The 22,062-nt window shown below is 53.7% G+C and overlaps 7 protein-coding genes and 4 non-coding genes across 11 annotated transcripts; 3 read left to right on the top strand and 8 right to left on the bottom strand.

The window, feature by feature from the left end:
* Positions 1-428: 428 nt before the first annotated feature.
* On the bottom strand, positions 429-5,315 carry QC764_502560 (uncharacterized protein). Its single transcript, XM_062947518.1, has 2 exons — positions 2,519-5,315; positions 429-2,449 (listed from the first exon to the last, which is right to left on the bottom strand). Exons 1-2 carry the CDS (start codon positions 2,940-2,942, stop codon positions 1,194-1,196), a joined length of 1,680 nt encoding a protein of 559 aa, XP_062798422.1. The 5' UTR covers positions 2,943-5,315; the 3' UTR covers positions 429-1,193.
* A 2,743-nt stretch (positions 5,316-8,058) lies between these two features.
* QC764_502570 (uncharacterized protein) lies at positions 8,059-11,381 on the bottom strand. The gene is made up of 3 exons (XM_062947519.1): positions 10,038-11,381; positions 9,756-9,967; positions 8,059-9,704 (listed from the first exon to the last, which is right to left on the bottom strand). Exons 1-3 carry the CDS (start codon positions 10,459-10,461, stop codon positions 8,499-8,501), a joined length of 1,842 nt encoding a protein of 613 aa, XP_062798421.1. The 5' UTR covers positions 10,462-11,381; the 3' UTR covers positions 8,059-8,498.
* Positions 10,903-10,987, bottom strand: QC764_0072920. Its single transcript has one exon. It is a non-coding gene; the product is annotated as a tRNA-Ala (tRNA).
* A 53-nt stretch (positions 11,382-11,434) lies between the features above and the next one.
* Positions 11,435-11,521, bottom strand: QC764_0072900. Its single transcript has one exon. It is a non-coding gene; the product is annotated as a tRNA-Lys (tRNA).
* Positions 11,522-12,050: 529 nt separating this feature from the next.
* Positions 12,051-13,165, top strand: QC764_502580 (uncharacterized protein). Its single transcript, XM_062947520.1, has 3 exons — positions 12,051-12,398; positions 12,498-12,727; positions 12,807-13,165. The coding sequence occupies exons 1-3, from the start codon at positions 12,123-12,125 to the stop codon at positions 12,940-12,942; spliced, it is 642 nt and encodes a 213-aa protein (XP_062798420.1). The 5' UTR covers positions 12,051-12,122; the 3' UTR covers positions 12,943-13,165.
* Positions 13,151-13,247, bottom strand: QC764_0072880. The gene has a single exon. It is a non-coding gene; the product is annotated as a tRNA-Ile (tRNA).
* A 1,233-nt stretch (positions 13,248-14,480) lies between these two features.
* QC764_502590 (uncharacterized protein) lies at positions 14,481-15,976 on the top strand. The gene is made up of 2 exons (XM_062947521.1): positions 14,481-14,920; positions 15,001-15,976. The coding sequence occupies exons 1-2, from the start codon at positions 14,624-14,626 to the stop codon at positions 15,259-15,261; spliced, it is 558 nt and encodes a 185-aa protein (XP_062798419.1). The 5' UTR covers positions 14,481-14,623; the 3' UTR covers positions 15,262-15,976.
* A 402-nt stretch (positions 15,977-16,378) lies between these two features.
* QC764_502600 (uncharacterized protein) lies at positions 16,379-17,320 on the top strand (the record flags this gene model as incomplete). The annotated part of the gene is made up of 1 exon (XM_062947522.1): positions 16,379-17,320. The coding sequence occupies one exon, from the start codon at positions 16,379-16,381 to the stop codon at positions 17,318-17,320; it is 942 nt and encodes a 313-aa protein (XP_062798418.1).
* A 102-nt stretch (positions 17,321-17,422) lies between these two features.
* QC764_502610 (uncharacterized protein) lies at positions 17,423-19,073 on the bottom strand (the record flags this gene model as incomplete). Its single annotated transcript, XM_062947523.1, has 3 exons — positions 17,423-17,643; positions 17,704-18,895; positions 18,981-19,073. The coding sequence occupies 3 exons, from the start codon at positions 19,071-19,073 to the stop codon at positions 17,582-17,584; spliced, it is 1,347 nt and encodes a 448-aa protein (XP_062798417.1). The 3' UTR covers positions 17,423-17,581.
* Positions 19,074-19,628: 555 nt separating this feature from the next.
* MVD1 (diphosphomevalonate decarboxylase) lies at positions 19,629-21,015 on the bottom strand (the record flags this gene model as incomplete). Its single annotated transcript, XM_062947524.1, has 2 exons — positions 20,831-21,015; positions 19,629-20,757 (listed from the first exon to the last, which is right to left on the bottom strand). The coding sequence occupies exons 1-2, from the start codon at positions 20,887-20,889 to the stop codon at positions 19,629-19,631; spliced, it is 1,188 nt and encodes a 395-aa protein (XP_062798416.1). The 5' UTR covers positions 20,890-21,015.
* Positions 21,016-21,957: 942 nt separating this feature from the next.
* Positions 21,958-22,055, bottom strand: QC764_0072830. The gene has a single exon. It is a non-coding gene; the product is annotated as a tRNA-Ile (tRNA).
* Positions 22,056-22,062: the final 7 nt, after the last annotated feature.

Here is a 22,062-nt window from a genome sequence, read left to right as displayed (position 1 = left end):
CAAAAACAACAGGCTGCATGGCACCGGCAGAGGAACCCTCGGCGTCTGTAACCCCTTCACCACGACAACCAAACCCGACCGACCGTGACACTCGCACAGCATCCCGTAGTACCCTTACCACAAAATAATTGACACACAAAAGTAGGTTAACCACACATTATATTGTGAACCATGCTTTGAAGGATAATTGTCTGGCCTTAAAAGATAGTTATAGACCCTTCAATATAGTCTAAAAGGTCTTTAGAGATATTCAAAAGGCCTATTAATCTGCTTTTGAGGTATGGTTTATAATATGGTATAGGCTAACTTACTTTTGCTGTGCCGATTGTTTTGTGGGGAGGGTGTGTAGATCGGGCCGTGTCAGCTACCCTCCACTTTTCTCTTCCATCCCATGCTGGCATCACGGTCAACAAGGCAAAATTCGAGGAGGTTTCGATTGGAAGGGGTTCAAGACTGAATTGGTAGGCAATGGACACAGCATGCTGCTTCGCTTGGCTGGCCTCATGCTGAATAACAGCTAGCTAGTAGCTCCTTCTGTCTCTTTGCCTTTTGCCCATGTCCTCCCACACACCTCATGGCTGGCCGCCGCCACCGCCGCCGTGTCCCCTTGTGCCGGAACCGAGTCCAAACCCGAACCCAATTCCTACCACCCCTGGTAATGCTGTGAATGTTCCATCTAATTTTTTTTTGTCCGGCGCCCCCAATGTGATGCCCTCTGAGTCCTACAGACACCCAGTCGTCTGATCCCCCCAACCAAGCTCCATGCCTTCCAGTAGATAAGATGGATAGATACACAGATACATCTTTTTATGTACAAGACAACTCCTCAGCAGTGCCAGAACATTGTCTAGCTCTAAATAACATGGTGTAAACAATAAGGTGTAACCTACTTTGCTATAGCAGCCACGATAAAATGAAGGGGAGGTAAAAGGATAACACCAGCGCCTATCAGATGTGATATGCCATACCAGCCCGACAAACATTATGTAAGGAATGATGTTAACCGATGGGGTATCTCAGTTAAGGAAAGAAAATATGGAAAAACAAAAAAGAAAAAAAAAAGAAAAAGAAAACCGCAATGCTATGCAATGCTGTCAGAAAGCCGACTGCTCAGGTTCATATCGAGACGTGTCGTGCTCTTCGTAAAGTTTTGTGGAGTGGTGTCTTTGAGACATGGGCCTCGAGAGTGGTGGTTACTTTCTCAGGCCAACCTTCTCGGCCAAATTCTTCAACCAGATCGAGGCGCTCCTCTTCTCGTCGTGTCCGTCGCGGACCATGACAGCATCGCGTGCCATGGGCCCCACAATCTCGGAATCTCCTAGTGCCGGAAACTTGCCGTCATTATTCTGGATTTGGGGAATTCCACACGGAACCATTTCTTCGGCCGTCCGTCGCAAATGCGAGATAATGGAAGGGTTGCCGTTCCCAGACTGACCCACCCTCTGGATCAAGGCTTGCTCCGCCTGCTGCCACTCCCTCTCAATGTCGGCCCACTTGGCCTCGGTGAGGGTGTACGTCTTGGAGGTGGTGCCGTAGTGTTCTCCGGTCCGCCCGAGATGCTTTGCGTAATTGGTCCTGGCCAGGTTCCAGTCTGAACAGAATGCTTGAAAGGTGGCCAGATCCGCCTTCTCGGGAACATATGGCTTTGGGTCAATGGTGAAGTTTGCATGTCCCAGACGGTCCGACCATGCATCTGGCTGCTGCTCCACAAGTATGGTGGGAGTCATCACCACGGGAGAAGGAAGGTCGCTGAAGATGCTCGACACAGTTCCTCGGCGGAGAGAGGTGAAAGACGCCTTTGTGCTGAGGGGAGGTGTCGGGTAGGGCGCCTGCACTGGAAACTCGGGTATCGGGGAGGGCACCACTGCGGGCGACTGCAAAGGCGACGTCTGAAGCGACTGCGGTTGGGTTTGGTGACCGGCTTTCTCCATCATCAGAGGTGGGAGAAGAGGGGTGGTGGCCATGGATCGGTCCCGCTCCAGACTTTTTCCCATGGCCGCTGGCTGGATATCAAGGGGAGAAGTCGGTACAATACTGTCGGTGCTCTCGTAGAATGATAGCGCAGGCGTTGCGGGAACAGACTCGGGGACGCGGGCCATGGCCGGCACAGAGACGGATGACGATCTGCTCGAGGCGGCATGAGAGAAGCTGGGCCTTCGTTGTTCTGCAAGAGCTGGATCAGATGCGGGTGAAAACGCCAGGTTGGCACGCCTGGACACGGATGCCGATCTCCAACGCGGCAGGCTTGTCAATCTTGAACCAAGCCTGGTCCCCCAGCTCGCAATCCCTGCATCGGATCCGACGCGCCTTTTCCTAGACCGTGGGCTTCCGTTGAAATCACCGTCGCTCAGCGACCCCAAGTCGTAGTCTGATCCAGGTCTCGAGTAGGGATGGGTGCTTCTACCTTTCCTGGTGTCGTTATTGTAATCGCATGAACATCCAGCATCACCTGTTTGCGCAACTTGGGTTAGCACAGCGTAACGCAAAAGAAGAAAAAAGACGAAAATCCAATCCTTACACAAGCAGTAGGACCAGGTAGGGAATTCAGTGTCCCCATACTCGGACACAATGAAGGCCGTGTCGTCGTCCTCCCTCTCTGATGGGTCCTCCTGAACATCCGGCAGTGGCAGTTTGGTAGGCGACTTGATGACATGTATGGGGTGGGAGGGCGAAGCCGGGCTGTCGGTGGTTTCGAGAGACGATGACGAGCTGGAGAACCTGGCTTGCTGGCTGGAGCGCGAAAAGGTTGGCGTGACAGGTGACGGCAGAGCGAAGTCGGACGATGATGAGGCCGAGTTGAAGGTGAAGAACAGCTGAGCGTGCTGCTCTTCGTCAAGACATGGTGGTGGGAGCTGGTGGTGTAGTTGCTGCTGCTGAAGCTCGTGTTTCCTCCTCTCCTCCACCAGCTGTGGCAGCCGTAGTTCCTTTAATTGGGTCGACATGTGTTGCTGGCGACCTTGGACGATGGGTGTAGGTTTGCGGCGTCTGGGGAAGGGAATCGAGTGGCGGGGTAGGTAGGTAGAGGTAGGGTCGGGGGGAGTAGGGTAAAAAAAGGAAGATAATTTGTCGTTGGGGTCAGACAGACAAACAGACAGACAGACAGACACGGCAGACAGTGGCTTTCTTGTGTGGCACACCCGAGGTGGGTGTGGGAGTGACCTGGAGTGCTGGAGCAGCTCAAGTGGGCGGTGGACGGTGGGTGGGCGGTGGGCTGGTGAGCCGACGGGGCAAGGGTGTGTGAATGGTCAACAACCTGCGGATGGTGGGGTTCAATTGGGTTTCCAGGGTTCGAGAGTGAGGGTGCCAGGGTGTCAGGGTACCAGTTGTGCGTTGGTCACTGCTCGGGTTTGCGGGGCATCCAGCCCGGTCCAAAATCCAAATGGAAGCCGCCAAAGACAGACAAACTCCACCACCCAAAAAAAAGGCTCTGGAACCAAGTACCGTCCTGGATGCCAAAAAGAGGCTATCGACGGCGCGAGAGAGACACGGGCAACAACAAGAGAGCGCAACGCTGGAAACGCTGGCGGCTGTTGGCGCGACTCCTGTGACGGCCGGCGCCCAACTTTCGAACTTTGGCTTTTTGTATTGTCCCTGTACGTCACCACCCGCGGCAAAACAACGATTGCTGATCCCGACTTTCGGGCCTGGGACTTAGAAATTGGAGATGGGGGGGAGGGAGGGGGTGAATTGCAATGTCAACACTGAAGAACAACGGCAGAAGAGAGGAGGCATCTGCGGCCATCAGATATGCTTTTTTTTTTTTTGGTTTTTTGCCAGCCTGTCCGGGCCAATTGCTGGCCGCATGCTTTGATGAGCGTAGTGGTGGTGCGGGATGGCTTTTGTAACTCTCGTGTTTCTCCTGCTCTGGCTACACTACTCCGTGTCTCGCGACATGTTCTTTGCAACTTGAAGCTTGTCCAATGTTTTTTACTCCAGGCTTTTGTTGCCCTCTTGAGCCGGAATCGGTCAATGCCAGAGAGCACGACACGGCACCACCGATATCGATGCAAGAATCTCAGGTGGGCGGCGGCGGCGGTGGTGGTGGTGGTGGTGGTGGTGGCCGGTTGTGTCAGTGGCACCACGTGTAAGTCGGGCACTTCAGAATCCTGGATGTCGCCGGGCGTGGGGTTGGCCGCGAGACCATGAATAAGATTCGAGGATTTATGGCGGTTGGCCTTCAGGTCAGAGAACTGCTGCCATCACCGCTGTCGGAGCTGTGACTGCCAATCACTTCCCGCCGACTTGGCTTTCGCCTGACAGAAGACTCGCGAATCGCCGTGATTAGGCCAAAAATCCGGTAGAAAAAAAAGCAAGAGATAGGTCTGAGTTGTACCAGAAATGGATTGGCCAAGTCGGATACGACGCGGGCAGCCAATCAGCCGGCTCCTTACACAGCCAACAGATGTCTGTCTGAGGGCTCTTCACCAACCCTCATTCAGCCAGGCCACGTGAACAGACCGTTGGCAAGAGGAGGTCGCGACCGGCAGCATCTGTGGGGGACTCTAGAAACACCTGTTCAAAGCCAGCCACTACATATTCCTGCCATGCCTTGTGTCATGACCAAATAGGACAAGAGGGACATGCAGCCAGCATGTCTGATGAAGTCGAATGCATGCGAGAGGAGACGACTTTGAACGCTCTCACGGTGGGGCGAGCGATGGTGGATGGGCATGACAGATGCATGCCTTGCTGTGGTGTGGTAGCGGTCAAGAAAAGGATCCAGGGTCTGGTAACGGGGAACTTGGGGATTGAAGACGCCGCGGGGAGCCAGTACCAAGCTCACCATGCCCTTTCTGACTCGCCTTGAAACGCCAAACCACCATATCCTCGCGACCAAAAGGGCCGTTTCTGACGGCCGGTTGAGGTGTGAGGCTGGACAGGCAGTCCAGGAGGGGCTCAGCGAGTTCGACTTCTTTGTGAGCTCCGACCTAAGGACAGCCAGCTGAAGATATTGAGTTGGAGACCCCTCATTGTCGGCGCTGAGATGGAGATGATGCGGTGTTGTGGTTGGGGCCCCACAGTGCCAAGGTCTGATGCTATTGAACTGCTGGATCTCGCGTGCGGAGCGTGACGCGTTTGACTGACGGTCCACTGACAGACTGGTTGAATTCTCGTCTTGATGCTGCGGGCAAGGGATGGGCGTTGAACAATGGCTGATCAGGCATAAGAGCTTCGGACGGTTGATGACGCAAGAAATCGGAGAGGCTGGCAGTCCCGAAGAGCTGTGAGTTACTGAGTTGGCACCGCCAATCAGAATTTGCATATGCCGTCCATGTCGTCCCCGCTTTTCAGACAGAATTCAAACTTCGGAAAATCCAAGTTTTTTCCGCGAGGTGGGGCCGTCAGCCTTTTCCCCTCAGCCCCGTGCTCCCTCATGCTCGGTCATCAAAAAAATCTTTCTTTTTTTTCTCTTGACCATGCAGCTCACGTGAAGGTCACGCATTGTTTTACTATGCAGGTACTGGTTTAAGGTAAGACTTTCCTGATCATGGACAGGTCGAGGGCACAGTTGCTGACGAATAACGCAGGATATCCCCAGATAATTAGCAGTCCTCACAGTTCTGATCTCATATCCGCAGGTCTGCCAGCGGAGAGGCATTGTTCGTTGCCACCACCCCGGGGTTCCGTCAGTCGCAGTCCAGACCTTCCCCGTCCTTCCCACTTGGTACCCTCCATCACGTCCAATATCGACCAGAAAAGTTGGAGGGTGTCTCTTGTCTATTCTACCGAATGTCATTCGTCCATCGCCACGCGTACCTTGCACAAGCGTGTTCTGCCGGTGTTCATCCTCGATACCACATCTTCCTCCTGCCCACTCATACCACTAATTATCTGCCCATATACACTGCTCTTGGCTTGTCCGGTACGCTGGGGTTTGGGGAGCCTATCTGTTATTAGCTGCCAGGTCCCGTCCACCCGTCCGGTCCGTTGACTACCCGTGGTAGCTGCTGGCAGTTCCACGGTTCCATCCTGCCACGGCTCCGGCTTGACTAATCAGCTCCGTCAAGCTCCGATCGAAACAGCAGAATCCGCGAGAAATCAGAGTTTTTGGCCTATTTCTGGCGGCATGGCTCCCAGATCACCCCACATCAGTGTGACCTTTCGCCGGACTGTTGACTGCATTGTTCAGGTTTATTGTTGATCGCTTGATGGTTCCGTCGATACGATGTCTATTACCTACGGATCAAGCCTGAAACTGCAACTGCCGACATATACAACTACATCACACAATTGCTGCTCACTGAACACATCGCGCCCAGAAAGGTCATCAGCATGCAGTCTTGGACATGGGCTGCTGTTGTCCCACGTTGCATGGCGGGAAGTATCTTGCGTTCAGGAGCATCATCCATTGTTCACTGAGATGACATGACTGTCTCGCAAATTGAACCCCGTCGCATATGCGTTTTCCACCCGTCGCTCAAGCCTGCAAAGCTCTCAGGTGGCCAAGTAAGAGGAGAGGACCCAACCGTAACTCTCTCATGGATGCATTCACGCCTCCTCCTGCCTGTTCTTCTTCTCCTTTCTTCTTGCTCCTCCTCTTGGCCACCTCGATAGAGGTGAGGCAATATCTGACATGCACCAAATCGGTCCGGCCAGTGTTTTGCCTGGCTTTTTTTCTCGCCTGTTCCCCTGTCCAAACCTCTGGTCCACTGTCAGCGCATGTGCTCTCTCTCTTTCAACTGGCCTCCCAAGAAGCAGGCGGCTGCCCGCTACGTTGGGCAGCCACGGCATGTCTGCCAACTCATGTCGGTTCAACAGAAAGCCGAGGAAGCCTTGTGGTCCGAAGCTGCAATCGTCACTTGGTACTACTCTCGAATTCCTCGTGATGGGCCCATGGTAGGTCCCCAGACGACGGGCACAAATGACATGAGGCTAAACATGTCAAGTTTTTCATCACTGTCGCCGCCTGGGTCCCATTGCAACCATGGAGCTTTGGCGGCCACTCCCAAAACTGGGCCAGATGGATCCGAGTCACCTTGCAAGGCTTGTGGTCCCACAGAGTCCACGATCTGGTGTTCCCCAAAAAAGCCGCTGCTCAGGTACGCACGGAATTTGTATGGCCAAAGGAGCTTGCCAAGATGATTGGAGTTGTGTCCCCCAAAAGGCACAACCGTTGTCGCAAAGATGACCCGACCGTTCCGCTGCGGCTCCAGCGAATCACCGGCGACAGCCGCCCTCCCAGGCAGGGAGCTAATGCAAGGCACAGCGAGGTGATGGCGAGCTTGAGTGGAAGCGAGAACCGAGAAAAACCTGCGGGTGCCGAATTTGTCGGCGACCACATGGCGGCATGTCAATCGCCCTTTCCAGATGCTCTCCAAGAGGTGTGTGTAAGTGCTGGGTCTACTTTCTTGTTTGCATGCAGTGGCTGTAGCGAAGGCTTATGGGTGCGGTCAAAGAGAGTTGTCTCGTCACAATGATTTCCTCACAGGTCATCAAGTCTGTCCAATTCCAATCTGGGACGAGGGAGGAAACGTGGCCCGGTAACATTCGAGACGAAGCAATATTTTCTTTGCTTCCTCTCACAGCCTGACTGTCTTTGGGCGCAAACACCCGATATACGGACATCTCTAGACGACTCCACGGCTTTTCCACATCAAAAGAACGATTCGGTACCGGTGCGGCCAACAAGCGGCCGGCTGAGCGGGACGTGTATTCCCCAACCAGAATCTGCCTGCCCCTCCTTGTTCGGCTGCTCTTGTCTTCTTCTCCAACAGTTCGAGGTTGAGCAGGTGCCTGATATGAGATATGTACGTGGCAGTGGATATCCTGCATCCTTTTCACTTTGCGTTGATTGTGGCGTGTAACTGTCCCTGCAGGCTGAGAGCCCAATAGGGTGGGCACATTTCTCGCGAGGTTGCACTGGATGCCGAGCTCTAGAATTAGGGCTTTGTTTGTCTTGTGCCATTTCTCAACCGGACAAGGAGAACGCCCATTCTTCGCTACCCGCGGGTGAAGACTTGTCCCGGTTGACAAGGCTGCCGTGGGCCTCGGCCGCGTTCTTCCCCTCATGGCGAAAAAATGACATGCGTCTCTGGGCTATATCGAGCCGTTGAATATTGGAGCTCTCAATACATCTATTCTTCTCCCCTGATCCTGGTGGGCGGGCCGCGGGTTCGGAGGTTTTCTGTTTGGTTCCTGAATGTGAATACTGTCTGGGCTATGGAGACCGGGGAGAAAAGAAGAAAACCCATATCAATTTTCTTCTTGATCCAGCCGTTTGTTCAGGACTTGATGCCCTAAGAAAGGAGGGATAGATCACTCGGGGGTTTTCAAAGGCGAAGGTGTGCACTAGAAATGCAAACCTCCCCTGCCTAAGGTTTCTAGTTGCAAATAGCGGCATATGCTATGGGCAAATGATGGGGGTCTCCGAAGTCAAGAGCAAATTTTGAAGGGGTGGCGATGGTGGTTGCCCTGAAACCGTGTGTTTACATTTGTGTCGTCCTCCTGACACTAACTCCCTAAATGAACGCCACGCTCTCCAAACTTCTCTCAGGGCTTCAAGATGGGCCAGCAGCCGTCAAAAAGCCAAAATCAGCCCCTTGCTCTGCCTGGTTAACCTCCCGTTTGTACAACCCCCTATAACCCCTTTCCCTCTCCCTGGCAACCCAAGCACTCCCACTGCCCTCATTTGCCATCATCTTCTTCCGCTGCGCCATCCTGTCCCTGACCCCGTCCTCATCAATCTCCACATGTAAATATCTCCTCTCTGCATCAAAGGTGATCACATCCCCGTCTTGGACAATCCCCAAGACAGACTCCGGATCCGCGCTCTCGGGGGAAACATGCAATATGATTGTACCCCCGGCCGTGCCGCTCATGCGCCCGTCCGAGATGCGGAGCATATCCGACACCCCCTTCGCAGCTAGCTTCCTCGGGATGGGGATCAATCCCGCCTCTGGCATGCCTGGATTCCCTACCGGGCCGATGTTCTGGAGGATCAACACCGAGGAGGGGCTGACGCTGAGGCTGGGGGAGTCGATTCTCTCTGCTAGGTCTTGTGGACCGGAAAACACCACCGCGGGACCGGTGTGGGAGAGGAGGCTGCGGTCTTTAGAGGCAGAAGCTTTGATCACCGCTCCGCCGGCGGAGGCGAGGTTGCCTTTGGAGAGGATGACGAGGGAGCTGGAGGGGTACAAGGGTTTGTTGAAAGGGTGGATGATGGAACTGAGTGGTGAGTCTAGGGGTAGTGGGCGGAAGGGTATGGAAGCCAACTCCTCGCCTAGGGTGCGGCCGGTGATGGTCATTGCGTCGAGATGTAGCAAAGGTTTCAGTTCGTGGAGGAGGGCGAGCATCCCGCCAGCGTTGTGAAAGTCAGTCATGTAATTGTCGCCTGATGGTTTGAGGTCAACCAGTAGGGGGGTCTTGAGGCCGATGTCGTCGATGGTTTGTAGCTTGATGGAGCCGGCGAGCTGAGGGTGGCGGTTGACGATTGCCATCAGGTGAACGATGGCGTTGGTGGAGCCACCTATTGCCTGCAGGACTGTGATGGCGTTGAGGAAGGATTCTCTTGTAAGTAAAGCCTGTGGCCGGAGCTGAGATCTTGCGAGGGCTACTGCATGGGTGCCTGTTGCTTCTGCTATTCTGAGGCGCGAAGAGGACACGGCCGGTGCTGTAGCACTTGGCAAAGAAAGCGGCATCAGGCCCAAGGCCAAAAGGATACAGGACATGGTTGATGCTGTACCCATCACCCCACAGGTTCCGCCCTAACATGATGTAAGAGACCGCCGAGCGAAAGCGGGAAACTGGAGACGTACTGTTGGTGCAAGCTCCTCGTTGAGAGCACTTATGTCTTCAATATCTAACGTGCCGGCACGGAACTTGGCCCAGTTATTGCGACAGTCTGTACAAGCCCCTATGCGTGCACCCTGAAAGCTGCCCGGCATCATCGGACCAGTCACCAGATGGATGATCGGCTTGTTGGCTGAGATGGCCCCCATCAACTGAGCTGGAGTGGTCTTGTCACAGCCTGTCGGTTGTGTCAGTTCGTAATTCAGACCATCCATGGAAAGAAAGCATGACAACTGGAAGAGACCCACCACCAATCAGAACAACAGAATCGACCGGCTGGGCCTGAATCATCTCCTCGGTGTCCATACTCATCAAGTTTCGAAGATACATGCTGGTCGGAGAGGCAAAAGACTCGTGGAGACTGATAGTAGGAAAGTCGATAGCCAGGCCACCGCTTAGTTGAACGCCCCTTTTCACGGCGTCCATTAGCTGGGGTATGTTGGCATGGCAGGGGTTGAAGCTTGAGTAGGTGTTGACAATGCCCACAATGGGCCGAGAAAGAGCGTCCTCGCTGTACCCTAAAGCCTTGATGAAGAGTTTGCGCATGAAGAGGGAGAAGTGTGGATCTCCATAAGAGGCGAGCTTTTGCCTAAGACCACTGCCATCGAGATTGAGAGGCCTTGAAAGATCATAGTCCGGGTTGGGAGTCGAAGAGTCGCTGCGTGTTTCCATGTTAGGCTGGAGTAAGATGGGTTGTGAATCCAGTGGAAGCTGCCACTCTCCTCTCTGCGATGGTCTTCTCAAAACAAGACTCAGGTGTAGAGCCTGTCCTTGTCCTAAAAATCAGGTATCCGGGTATCTTTAAGCTCTATCTGCGGGGACTGGGAGATGTCATAATGTCATTGGGCACTACGATTGCATCACGCCATCGAGACGGGATTAAAAAGAAGTAGTCCAGGTCACATCGGTGCCTTCAACAACAGCAAACCCACCATTTCTGATATGGTACTCAGGATGACTTGCTTAGATCACATCTAGGTGACCACGGGAAGGGGGTTGCTCTACCAAGACAGTTGTCCGAAAAAGGGTGTGAATAACACCGCTTCCGCTCCTCTATCCTGCTGAGGACCTTCATCAAAGACAATTCCACCTGCTATTTACATCCAAAGTCAAGGGCGTGTGGCTCAGTTGGTAGAGCGTTCGCTTAGCATACTTCAGTGTATGCGAAAGGTCCTGGGTTCGATTCCCAGCTCGTCCAAAGCATGAGATATCCTGTCATGGGAAATCGTTGTCTTTTTTTTGCGGGATTTCCCCCCCCCTTCACCGGGGTTGTGGCATACCAGCATTTGAAAATTAAAAATAGGGTAGGAAGATCTGGGGATACAGATGATGCAACTCGATATTGAGGTTGGAAAGAATCTCTGAGGATATTCTTAAATATCATCTAAAATCATTAGGTGGCTACAAGAATGTGATATACTGTTATATAGTAGGATTGATGAGGATTTGGCGGTTGATATTAAGTGCGGTAGTGACGTTGTTTTAAGTGGGTCCATGTCTCAAGTCTGGCTCTCAAACTTTGCAGTGAAAATTTTCAACGCCGAAATGCCGCAACCCATTTAGCCACAACCTTGCAACCTTGCTCTCAAAACACCGATTCCTTCCCCCAATCTTCAACAAATATAAAGGCTCAGTCGGCTTCAAAGCCCGGCTAGCTCAATCGGTAGAGCGTGAGACTCTTAAGGAGTACTCCGAAATCTCAAGGTTGTGGGTTCGACCCCCACGTCGGGCTCAATTCCCGTCGACAACAGACGCCTTTCTTTTTCTTATTGTACTTTTTGCTCCATCTCTTTTTCTGCTTCTCCTATCACCTGTCCGTGTTGTGCATTAACATTGCTGTATGTGGTGCTGTGTGCTCCTGTAAAGTAACTGAGATCCCATGGCTCCAACCTACATGCAATTCGGGCCACATGATGCATTTGGGCATGAAGTTGAACCCCTATTCTTCGCGCGCCTTACTTCGAAGTACTTGTACACTCTAACCTTACCAGGTAACCTAGCTGTTTGCAGTGGAATTTCCCCTTTAAGATATTTATGCCGATGGGCCACCACCTGCTGGTTATGGTGGTTGTGATGTCTGCATTCGGAAAATAGGGGACCTGGAGCTCCCGCTGTCCGCATCGAGACAGCATCACACATTGGAACAATGGCCGGGGCATATGACGTCCCAAACCATAGCTTTGGGGGGATAAATAGACAAAGAAACAGCAGTAGCTTATCAACCTGCTCCATCAGCTGTGCACCTCTGTTTCGCCCATCAGTTATCGTCAACAACGGCATTGAATCAAAACACCAACTCCTGAACCCGAAAGAGAGAATCAAGACTTTTCAAAATGGGGGCGGCATCCAAAGTGATCCACATCATCCTCCGGGTGTTTGAGGTGATTTGTTCAGTCATCGTCCTCGGCCTCGTCGCTCGCTTCCTGCATCTGGTCTCCCAGGCAGGAGTCTCAGTCGATTCTCGCATCGTATATGCCATCATCACGGCTTCCATCAGCACTTTATTTGCGCTTGTCTTTATCGCACCGTTCATCTACGCCTACTTGGCCTTCCCGATGGATGCGATCCTGTTTGTCATGTGGATTGTTGTCTTCGGCTTGTTGACTTCGGTATGATCCCCCTTGTTTATAGTTGCTTCTCCTTTTTGAGCGACATCAGCATTGGCCCTGCAAACAGAGTGGGAGAGAAGTTAACTCGAGTATGATCAGCGCACCGGCTCGGCCATGTGTAACGCTTCCTGGTATTGGAACTACTGGGGATACTACTGGGGCGGGTGGTGGCGTGTGCCGGACCTCACAGTCTGGGATAGGGGCTACGGCGGCTGCGCGTCCTGGAGGGCCGTTCTGGCCTTTTCCTTTTTGGCTGCCATGGCCTACCTCGTCAGCACCATTTTGGGAGCGGTTGTTGTGCATCACTACCGCCGCAAGAACTCGCCCGTGTAAGTTTGCTGTGTTCAACTTGCCGCAGCGTGCGGAAGACGAGACAGTGTGGTACTGACTGATCGTATGAGTGTTTAGGACAACAAGAGACATCTCGGCTCCCATTCCACAGTCTCCTGCCACAGGAAGACCCGAGACAGCCCAGGTCCATGATCCAAGGGCTCCTCCATCTGCCCCTGCTCAGCAAACAATGGGCACTGCTGTTGATGTTTAGGGATTCAAGGGTAATAGTTTGGTTTGGTGGAAACTTCTGGGCAACCCCATCCAGTATCATTCTGGTTGATACTTGGGACGCTTTCGATTAAGGTGGCTAATGAAGAGGGAGATTGACAACTCAGCTACAAAAACAACTGGTGAATGGTTGAAGAAAAAAAAAACTATCCAAAGTTGCAAGACCCTGATAGGAGCTAAAAGAATGGAGCTGCCCAATAACAGGATTGAACTGTTGACCTTCGCATGACTTCTTATAACTGTGAGGTTATATTAGTACGACGCTCTAACCAGCTGAGCTAATCGGGCCCTAGTTGTTGTTGGTGTGGATGGCTGGCAACAACAATATCAGAAGACAGAAAGCTAGGGCTAGGGTTTTGGTTTCTTGCCCAGCCTCATTCTGAAGCTTGACGTAACGGAAGTGGACGCAAGACAGGAATCAACCCTGCGGACTGCTCGGGCCGGTTGTTGCTCATATCCACTCACAACGGCATGCCCCATCTCCAGTGAGATGCGCGAGATCTCGGAACGCTGGTGGAGTAAACGAAATGGGTAAAAGAGCCCGTATAAGCCGGGTGAATAATGCCGGTTTTTATTGCTCGATAGACTTGACAAACTGCTACCACCCACGGTCCGTGGTGTAGATAGTGGCAATACCGTGACCAATGGCCAGAAGCGTCTGAAGAGATGGTGCCAACCAGCACCTCATCCTCCACCAAGAATTGCGTGTTTGGGTGTGCCTGTGAGGAGAAAGGTAGGTGGGGGTCAAGGAAACATGGGACGAGGATGGAAATGGACAGAGAAGCACTTGAGAAAACTGAGAGCCACTTGGAGATCCCAGTGCATGCATGGCTGGGCTCGCCTTCACATGCACGACGGTAGATGACACCCGCACATGCAAGTTTCACGTCGTGCTCCCCCAGTCTTGGAACATGCGATCTTGGTCTCTTCTGGCCGAGGAGCGGACATTGGCTCCCAGGCGGGCAGGCAAGAGAGGGCCACTAGAGCAGGGCGGGGGCATGGTTCATTGACACCCAACCCAAAATCACCTCATGGCGTCAACACCATCTTGAATTGGGAGCGCGGGGAAGCTGGTGCCCTCCCCTGCCGCTCCGTGTCCGTTCCCCCTAGCTCGCCTGGTCTTCGAACATCAGCATTTTACCATTTGGCATTATCAACGCGATAAGAGTGGGGTTGGTTGGGGCAGTTAGTGTTCTGGTCACATCATGGGCGCCGGCCACAGAGCAAACATCCAAACCTACTGTAGATTCAACAATTCCGTAGAAGTCCCGGGGAGTCGTGAGGAGGATGGATGCCGGGGCAGGCCGAGGGGATGATTGAGTAGGTAGGTTCACATGGACAGTTGCCTCGTTGGGGAGCAGTCGCAGTTCAGTTGCCCATTGTACGTAGTCGCCCAGGTGGTGTCGCAGCGGGAAGAAACGGGTGGAGTGGGGTCGTGTTGGAGGGGTGGAAGGGCGCTGCGGCCCTGCAAAGGAAGGGCCGGCGTGGGATGCAGCGCTGGGCAACAGGCAATGGCGTGGTTTTTTCCCACTCCGGACTTCGGGGTTCCCATGGCCAGCAGTTGGTGAGGGCTGTTGCTGATTGGCTGTCGCACCCAGTTCCGTGGGGAGCCCTTTCTGGAGGCTGCAAATTCGGGAGCTTGTGAAAAAGCCCATTTAACTCTCATGCCCTCCATCCATCTTCCTTTCCATCCTCAAGTCCCCCGATCGTCTTCGCTCACGTCTCCTCGCTCGACCCGTCTATATACTGCCCATCCCAGCATCCAGCATCCAGCAACCACCCCGACAAACCACCCACAGCGAGGAGCACTCACTGAGCGGAACGACCGGAGCTTCCCCGACTATACTACTACAGCCAACCAACCCATATCAAAATGTTTGCCACCAGAGTTCTTCGCCAGGCTGCTCAGCACGCCGAGCGTACTCCCTCCATCAAGTTCCTCGGCAAGCGGACTATCCCAGGTGAGTCCGGGTCCATGACGACGACGATGGAATTGAGCCATTTGAACGCTTCGCATGCTAACCTCGTATTCTTGGCACAGTCTCCATTGACCACACTCCCCGCCCCCACCCCGCTTCTCCAACCAACTCCCTTCCGGCTTCCTTCACCAACGGTTCCGCCCACACCTCGTTCAGCGCCTACCGTGACCACGCCCAGCAGTTTGGTCCCCTCCGCAAGACCATCCGCGCCGACGCCGGTATTGGCGGCAATGCCGGTGCTGCTCTTGGCTCGGTTGCTCCCCCCTCCGGTGTCTACTTCGACCGCAATGATCTCCCGGCCCGCTTTCACCGTGTCCCCCTGACCGCTGACGAGATTGAGGCCATTGAGACCGGCGGTGCCGCGGCCTGGGCCTGAGCATCATCTCTGCCGACTCTTAATCACATGTAGGCACACTCGCCTAGAGTGGATGTGCTTCAACTTTACCTCTTCCCGCACCATCACACACCACTTCCCCACGAGTTTCGAAGGGAACCTTTTTTCACTTTTTTCAACTAGATGTCATGATACCCGGATAAGGTATGACATACGCCAGAGAGGCGAATAAAAACCCATGGACGCCGCGGAAAAGCATAGGCATGGGCGGTGGGTTTACAGGACATCAAAACACTGGGATCAGCATGGCACGCCCGCATAACGCTCTTTCGTGGAAGAGAGGGCGGCGGCGGCCTTTCTTTTGTTTATAGGCGCATTGCACTTTTTTGGTGCAGGGCACGAAAGTGCCTCGATGTATGTGGTGGACTGGAGATTGGGGATGGGAAGTGGCAAGATGGATCGATCAGAATCCCCGCTGGAGTAGTATCCAAGGGTGTTTTTGGTTCAATGATATGGGACCTCAACAGGCAAAACAGCTGGCTCAGGCTTCACCCTGACAGATCATGTTCAGCATTGATAGGCAAAAAGAAATGAAAAACATTTCAAACCCCCACTCCACCGTTCTTGAAACTTGAAGCAGGGAATGGGGCTCCGGCCGAGCCGATGTCAAAGTAGGATATCGCGATATGTACATGAAAACTCCAATACACATGGAAAACCAGAAAATGCTTCAATAAAAGCAGAATATTTGTTTCACTGTAGCATCGTCTGAGGTCAGTGTTAGAAACTGGGACCTGCCAGCTGGCCAACCAGAGGCCGATCCGGCACCACGGGTCGCGACAGCTGCTGAATTCAAAATATCCACCCAGCAGGGGCGGGCAGGTCAAAGTTCCATGATGCATCTTGTGACCTCTTTTGCGACTCACTGTTCAACCTCAAGTCCAAGCTCCATGCTTGACCCCTCCTGACGTCGCAGCTCCGTCGTGCTGACTTCAACCCTTTGCGACAATACATAAATAAGACCGTCGCACACGAAGCCTCGCGACAGTCCCCGAGTCTCCACTGACCCTCGAAGAAACGATTCCCGGAATAATTATGCGCACAGAATGCACCACGAGTTTGTCGATACAGTTTTAGTTGGTAAAGACGTGGTAAAGGCAGGACAGGACGACCCGAGTGGAGGGACACCATCATCAAACACACCAAACACCGCCAGGATGAGAGAAGCCGGAGCTCCCGGCGCAAGTGCTGGCGCTGAGGAGAAGTGCCCAGTCGACCATAAAACCCGCGAGCTGTGGATGCAGCAGGCGAGGGCAAAGGGGGAAGCAGCACAGAATGCCAGCAACAAGTCAAGACCACCAGTATCAGAACCCTCCACACAACCGCAACAACCACAGCAGTCTTCCTCGTGGACATCGTGGCTGCGCCTCCCCTCCTTCTCTTCCCCCACCTCGACAGAATCCGCCTCCACAACCCCGCCAAAGCCCCGCGCCTCTGTCCTCGACGAGGTCCGTGAAGTTTCCTCTATCCCCCGGTCCAGAGACACAGGTCCATCCGCCTGTCCCCAGAATAGCGAGCAGGAAACCGGCACGTCTGAGTCGGGCCATTGGATCTACCCATCGGAAAAGCAGTTTTTCGAGGCCATGAGGAGGAAAGGCTTTACCTCGGCCCAGGCGAAGGACATGAAAACTGTTGTGCCCATCCACAACGCCGTCAACGAGCGCGCCTGGGCTGAGATTCTGAAGTGGGAGGCCCACTACGACTCGAAGTCCTGCGGCGGTCCAAGGTTGTACTCGTTTGCGGGAGAAAAGGGGAAAATGACGCCCAAGGCGAGGATCAACACTCTGCTGGGGTATACAGCGCCGTTTGACAGGCACGATTGGATCGTGGACAGGTGCGGAACAAAGGTGGAATACGTGATTGACTTTTACTCGGGGCGGGACACGTCAGGTGGAGGGAAGCTGAACTTTTACCTGGATGTCAGGCCGAAGCTCAACACCTGGGAGGGTGTCAAGATGAGGGCGCTAAGGGCTACTGGACTGGCTTAAAACCCACCTAGAGAGATGAAGAGAATGACAAAAATCCCTGCTCGCTTCTGGTCTGTGTAAAAGCTGTGTATATTATACGTTCAAGAGGGAACGGAGTATCATGAGGGTGGTGTTTGGGTCAAAAAAGCAAGATGAAATTAATCGTTAGGTGCAGTTTGAGGCTGCGTGGTATCTCTAATGGTGTACAACTGTCTGATCTATTTCCAATTCTGTATTCCAGTCGGCATTCTTCTGCAGATAATCACTCTGTCCAAGATGAACTCAATCATGTTTTGACTCTTGATGCCCGGGGTGCCGCAAAAGCCCCTCCTTTTCCGGTGTGCCTGGAGGGATATGTCAGTCAACAAATCATGAGCGGTCCCGAGTCCAAGATGTAAACTGACCTTTCTTATCCCCTACTCGTACCCTTACTGGTAACCTCGTCTCCAGCGCGTTTGCTTCCAAATCCCACCCAGCGGCCCCGAGAGCTGCAAATATTGACTCCTTCTGCTCCTCATCCACGTATCCCAAAGGCTTCTCGCTCTCGTAATGGCTCTCCAGTCCATCCTTGAAGGCGGATCCAAAGTGATAAGCGTGGTTGACGGCATCGAACCAAGCCGCCAGTGGACTCTTGACGGCTTCCTTTAGGGCAATTTTCATGTAGAAGTACCCGCCGCGATGCCATATTCCCATAAAATACGTCTTGGTCTCCAGATCATACCTGTGATACCCCCTCGGGTTCCACCCCTTAAGTTCTCCGTATGTCGCAAAGTCACAAAACCCGGTGTAGTCCCCCGTCTTGCTGCTCAGCTCCCCCCTCCCGTTCATCAAGATGCTCTCCCTCTGCGACACCTGCGCCGGGTTCAACACGGTCCCGCTCTCCAACCACTCCCTAAACACAATCGTCGCCCTCTGCCTGTTCAGGCTCGTCATCCTCACCGCCCTGACAGCCCGGTAATTCATGGCCAAATGGCAACCCGCAAGGATGATCATCAGCCCCCAGACCTTGTGCTTATCCTCCACCAACCTCACCACCAGACTCCCCACTAGCATGCCCAACAGCGACACCACAGTTTCCTGCGACGCCTCCTTGGCGTTGAGCTCGGCCAGGTTCCCCGTGACAGCAAAGTGCGCCGAAAGACTAGCTTTGCTCGCATTCGCCGCCACACCACAGAGACTCCTCAGCACCCCCGCCGAGACAATCACCCCCAACTTTGGCAGGTACGGCAGGGCCGGAGTCAACAGATCCAAGAACTGAGCCGCATCGTTAAAGATGTCGGCCAGGAACCGGTAGAATTTACATTCCGGCTCTATCGCCTGACCCATGCGGTGGGCAAACAATATCGTCGCTATCCTCGAAATGGTATCGCCCGTGATCTTGAGAATGAGCGCGCCCGTGGGGGAGGCTTCGCTGCTCCCTACCCCCAACCCTTCCAACACGGCGCGGGAGGCCAGCAACGACGTGATGGACGAGGCAAACGCCTGGAGGGAGTCGTAGGTCTGGTACGGTAGATAGTCGGTCGTGACGGTGTGGGGATATCCGGCTGGCAAGAAGGCGTAGAGGAGGGCTTTGGCGGTTGGGACGACGGTTTTAGTCTGATAATACCAACAAGGGAGGAAATTAGTCGAGATCGGACGGGAAGGGCGCAAAGGGAACTGAACGTAGGAGGGGGAAACCGACGGCTAAGAAGGGCTCTTTTTGGCCGTCGCCTGTATAAGTGCAGAGCACGTCGCCTGCTGGGTCGATGTCGTAGCATGTTTTACCGGAGCTCATCGCGACCTTTCCCCCCGTTGAGGTGCGTGGGTGGCTTTGGTGGTCACGGGTGGCTTAGGTGGATGGGTACGGTTACTTTGGCTCGTTCAACGCTGGTGCATCAGGTGTGGTATGGATGTCGCGGTAGCTCTTGTGCTCATTCGACGTTTTGCGTCTCGTGTTCGAACCTGCTCTGCAATCATCGAAACGTCCATCCACCCCAGGTCCAAGATGAGGCACAGGTACCAGCAGCACAGGAACAGGCTTGGCGCGCGCCGAGCGCAGTGAACGATTGCGGTCGGGGCGCTTCTGACGTAACGCGGGCCAGGGTTATGAGCTTATCGTTTCCCACCAGCAGCTTATCGGACCCTGACCCTTCTCAACAGCCCCTTGCTGACAGAGCACAGCATTGCAATTGACTACAGACATGTGCTCCCCAAGTTTGATGATCAAAAACAGAGAATCCGGCCCCTTTGTGGGAACCCGAGCATCTAGATGTATTACAGGCGCTAATGGCATCGTGGTATATCCAGCTAACAACATCAAACACAAAATCTAACCCAACATCTGACAAAATCACCTTTTCGCCGGAGTTCCGTCCTCAGCAACAAGAAACTCGTCTGTCTTGACCGGCCCCTCGCCGACACCCGTCATGATAACCCGGCTAACACCGGCCTTCAACAGGCCAGCAACATTCTCATCAAGCGAGATGGTGGGCTTGAGACCCTTGATGTCCGCACTCTTCCACCCGCCGATATCCGCACCCTGGAGAACATGGTAGAATGTGCCCACAACAGCTTCCGTGTCCTTCTCCTGGTAGTAGATGACAGCGTTCGGGCCGGCGTCGAAGGTGTACGCCGCCACAGTCCTGCCAGCCTTCTCGTTGATGGCCTCCACAGCCCGGATGGCGGCTCTCGAAACATCGTTCATGTAGAAGATGGGCGGATAGGTGTCAGCGCAGGTAGCGTGGAACGAGTTGCTATCCCTCATGGTGACCTCGGCGAACTTCTCAAAGTCCTTTTCGGCGATCGCCTTCTCCATGATGGCCATGTTCTCGGGCACAACGGTGGCGATGCGCTCGCGGAAGAGGCCAGAGGTAGCAACTGTCTGCTGCATACCAGAGCTAGAGCTGACGCCCTTCTTGGCAGCAGAGACAACCAAAACCAAGGCGCGCATGTCGGGCCAGTGCGAGGCCTCGGCAACTTGATCGGCCATCGAGTCGGTGCCATCAGCCTTGTTGCCCATTCTCCAGGCAACATAACCACCAAAGAGACTGCGGCAAGCAGAGCCAGAGCCTTGGCGGGCGATCAAGCTCAACTCGGAGGGGGAGGCTGGGAGCTCGTAGAGGTTGGCGATGGCGCGGACAAGGGCAGCGAAGCCAGCGGCCGAGGAGGCCAGACCGGCGGCGGTGGGGAAGTTGTTCTCGGAGACGAGGCGGAGGGGGTAGGTGGAAAGCTTAGGGAGGGAGGGATCGGCAGCTTCGAGGGCGGCGCGGCGAGAGCGCAGTTCACGGAGGCATGCTTGGGTTCGGGCACCCGAAATATCGGATGGCTCGCCGTTGAGAAGGAGAGAGTCGCCTTCGCTGGCAGGAAACGAGGCAGAGCATGAGGCCGTCGTCAGGGTACGGAGGTCGGCTTGAGAGAGGGTGACGCTCAGAGAGCTGTTTGTGGGGAGGTTGAGTTTGGCATCACGCTTGCCCCAGTACCTGGTGTTGGGCTGGAGTGTTAGTGTTGCTGCTGTTAGACAAAGGGGGAGGGACTGGTATGGGGAGGACCGACTTGACGACGGCAATGTTGACGGGCGCCGTGGTGCTCGCGCGGTAGACTTTGTCAGACATGTTGGCTTGGGTATTATTGAGGCAGGGCTGGCAGGAGAAGAGGGAGAGAAAAGAGAAGCTGAAATTACGTGGAGCGGTCAACAAGGGGCTTTTCTCCTTTCAGATCATCACATTTGGCGGGGTAACAACAACTGGGGTCCCTTGGGAGTCCAGAGCCCAAGTGGGCCACCACCAAAAAAAGCCAATGCATTGCGGGGCACAACGCAGGGGTTCCGTTCCGCTGTCACAACCTAAGCACAGACCATACTGCTTGTGATAAGGGTAAGGTAGGTATTTAAAGGCCTGCGTATGTGGCCCCATATGTGTACTGGGGAGTCGACTAGGCTCCAAATGGCCGTGATGGCGTTCTGTTGACCTTCCATCTATGCTGACTGAGGTGTGGAGGTTGTAGCAGGTCAGCACTTTGCTTTTGAATGCTCGTTCATGAATGCGGTTTGATGAGGCGCTTTGACGATCTTGGGAAAAGAAATGAGAGAGGTGAACGGGGAAGGTGAAAGACCTTCATATATGAGATTTTTGACAACTTGCGGCTCCCTGCAAGAGACTCTATCTATGCTTTTCGAGCTTCTATATTTTGTTCCGGAGTCCAAGGTAAATGTTGAACTCGAGTTTGGCCCTGGTGGAAACCGAGACCTCAGGTGCTTCTTGACTCTGTCATTATCTCAAACAAGAGGCACTCTTCAAAAGGCTTAAACATGCCGTTCTTTGCCCAACTCCTTATCTCACGACACAGAATTCGATACTTTGAGCATGGAGAATGTCAACACAAGTCCTGTTTTCGGATTGTCTTGGCATTGTCATTGCCCCTGAACCCCTCTACAACAGCATCAGAGACAAGCTTCGATCAAGATTTTCAAGAATCCTATCAAGACGCAACCACTACTCTTTCATTCCTGGGCACCTTTCCCAGCCAATAGTCCCGTAGTAGAACTTCAAGATATACTCCGCCATATACTCCCTACAATTCTGCCCCAGCGGAGGCAAGTAGACACATTACCAACTATCACACTGCATAGAGCGGCTTCGAATTGGAATGTGTATTTCAAATTTGGACACAAAAAATCAATGGCCCGATTAGCTCAGCTGGTTAGAGCGTCGTACTAATATTGCCGCAAGGTTAATATCAAGTCATGCGAAGGTCAACAGTTCAATCCTGTTATTGGGCACTCTAAT

The sequence above is a fragment of the Podospora pseudoanserina genome, chromosome 5 (assembly GCF_035222485.1).
Source record: "Podospora pseudoanserina strain CBS 124.78 chromosome 5, whole genome shotgun sequence".
NCBI classification, from domain to species: Eukaryota; Fungi; Ascomycota; class Sordariomycetes; order Sordariales; family Podosporaceae; genus Podospora; species Podospora pseudoanserina.
Note: the sequence above shows the minus strand (reverse complement) of the source record. Positions and strands in the feature narration are given on the sequence as shown.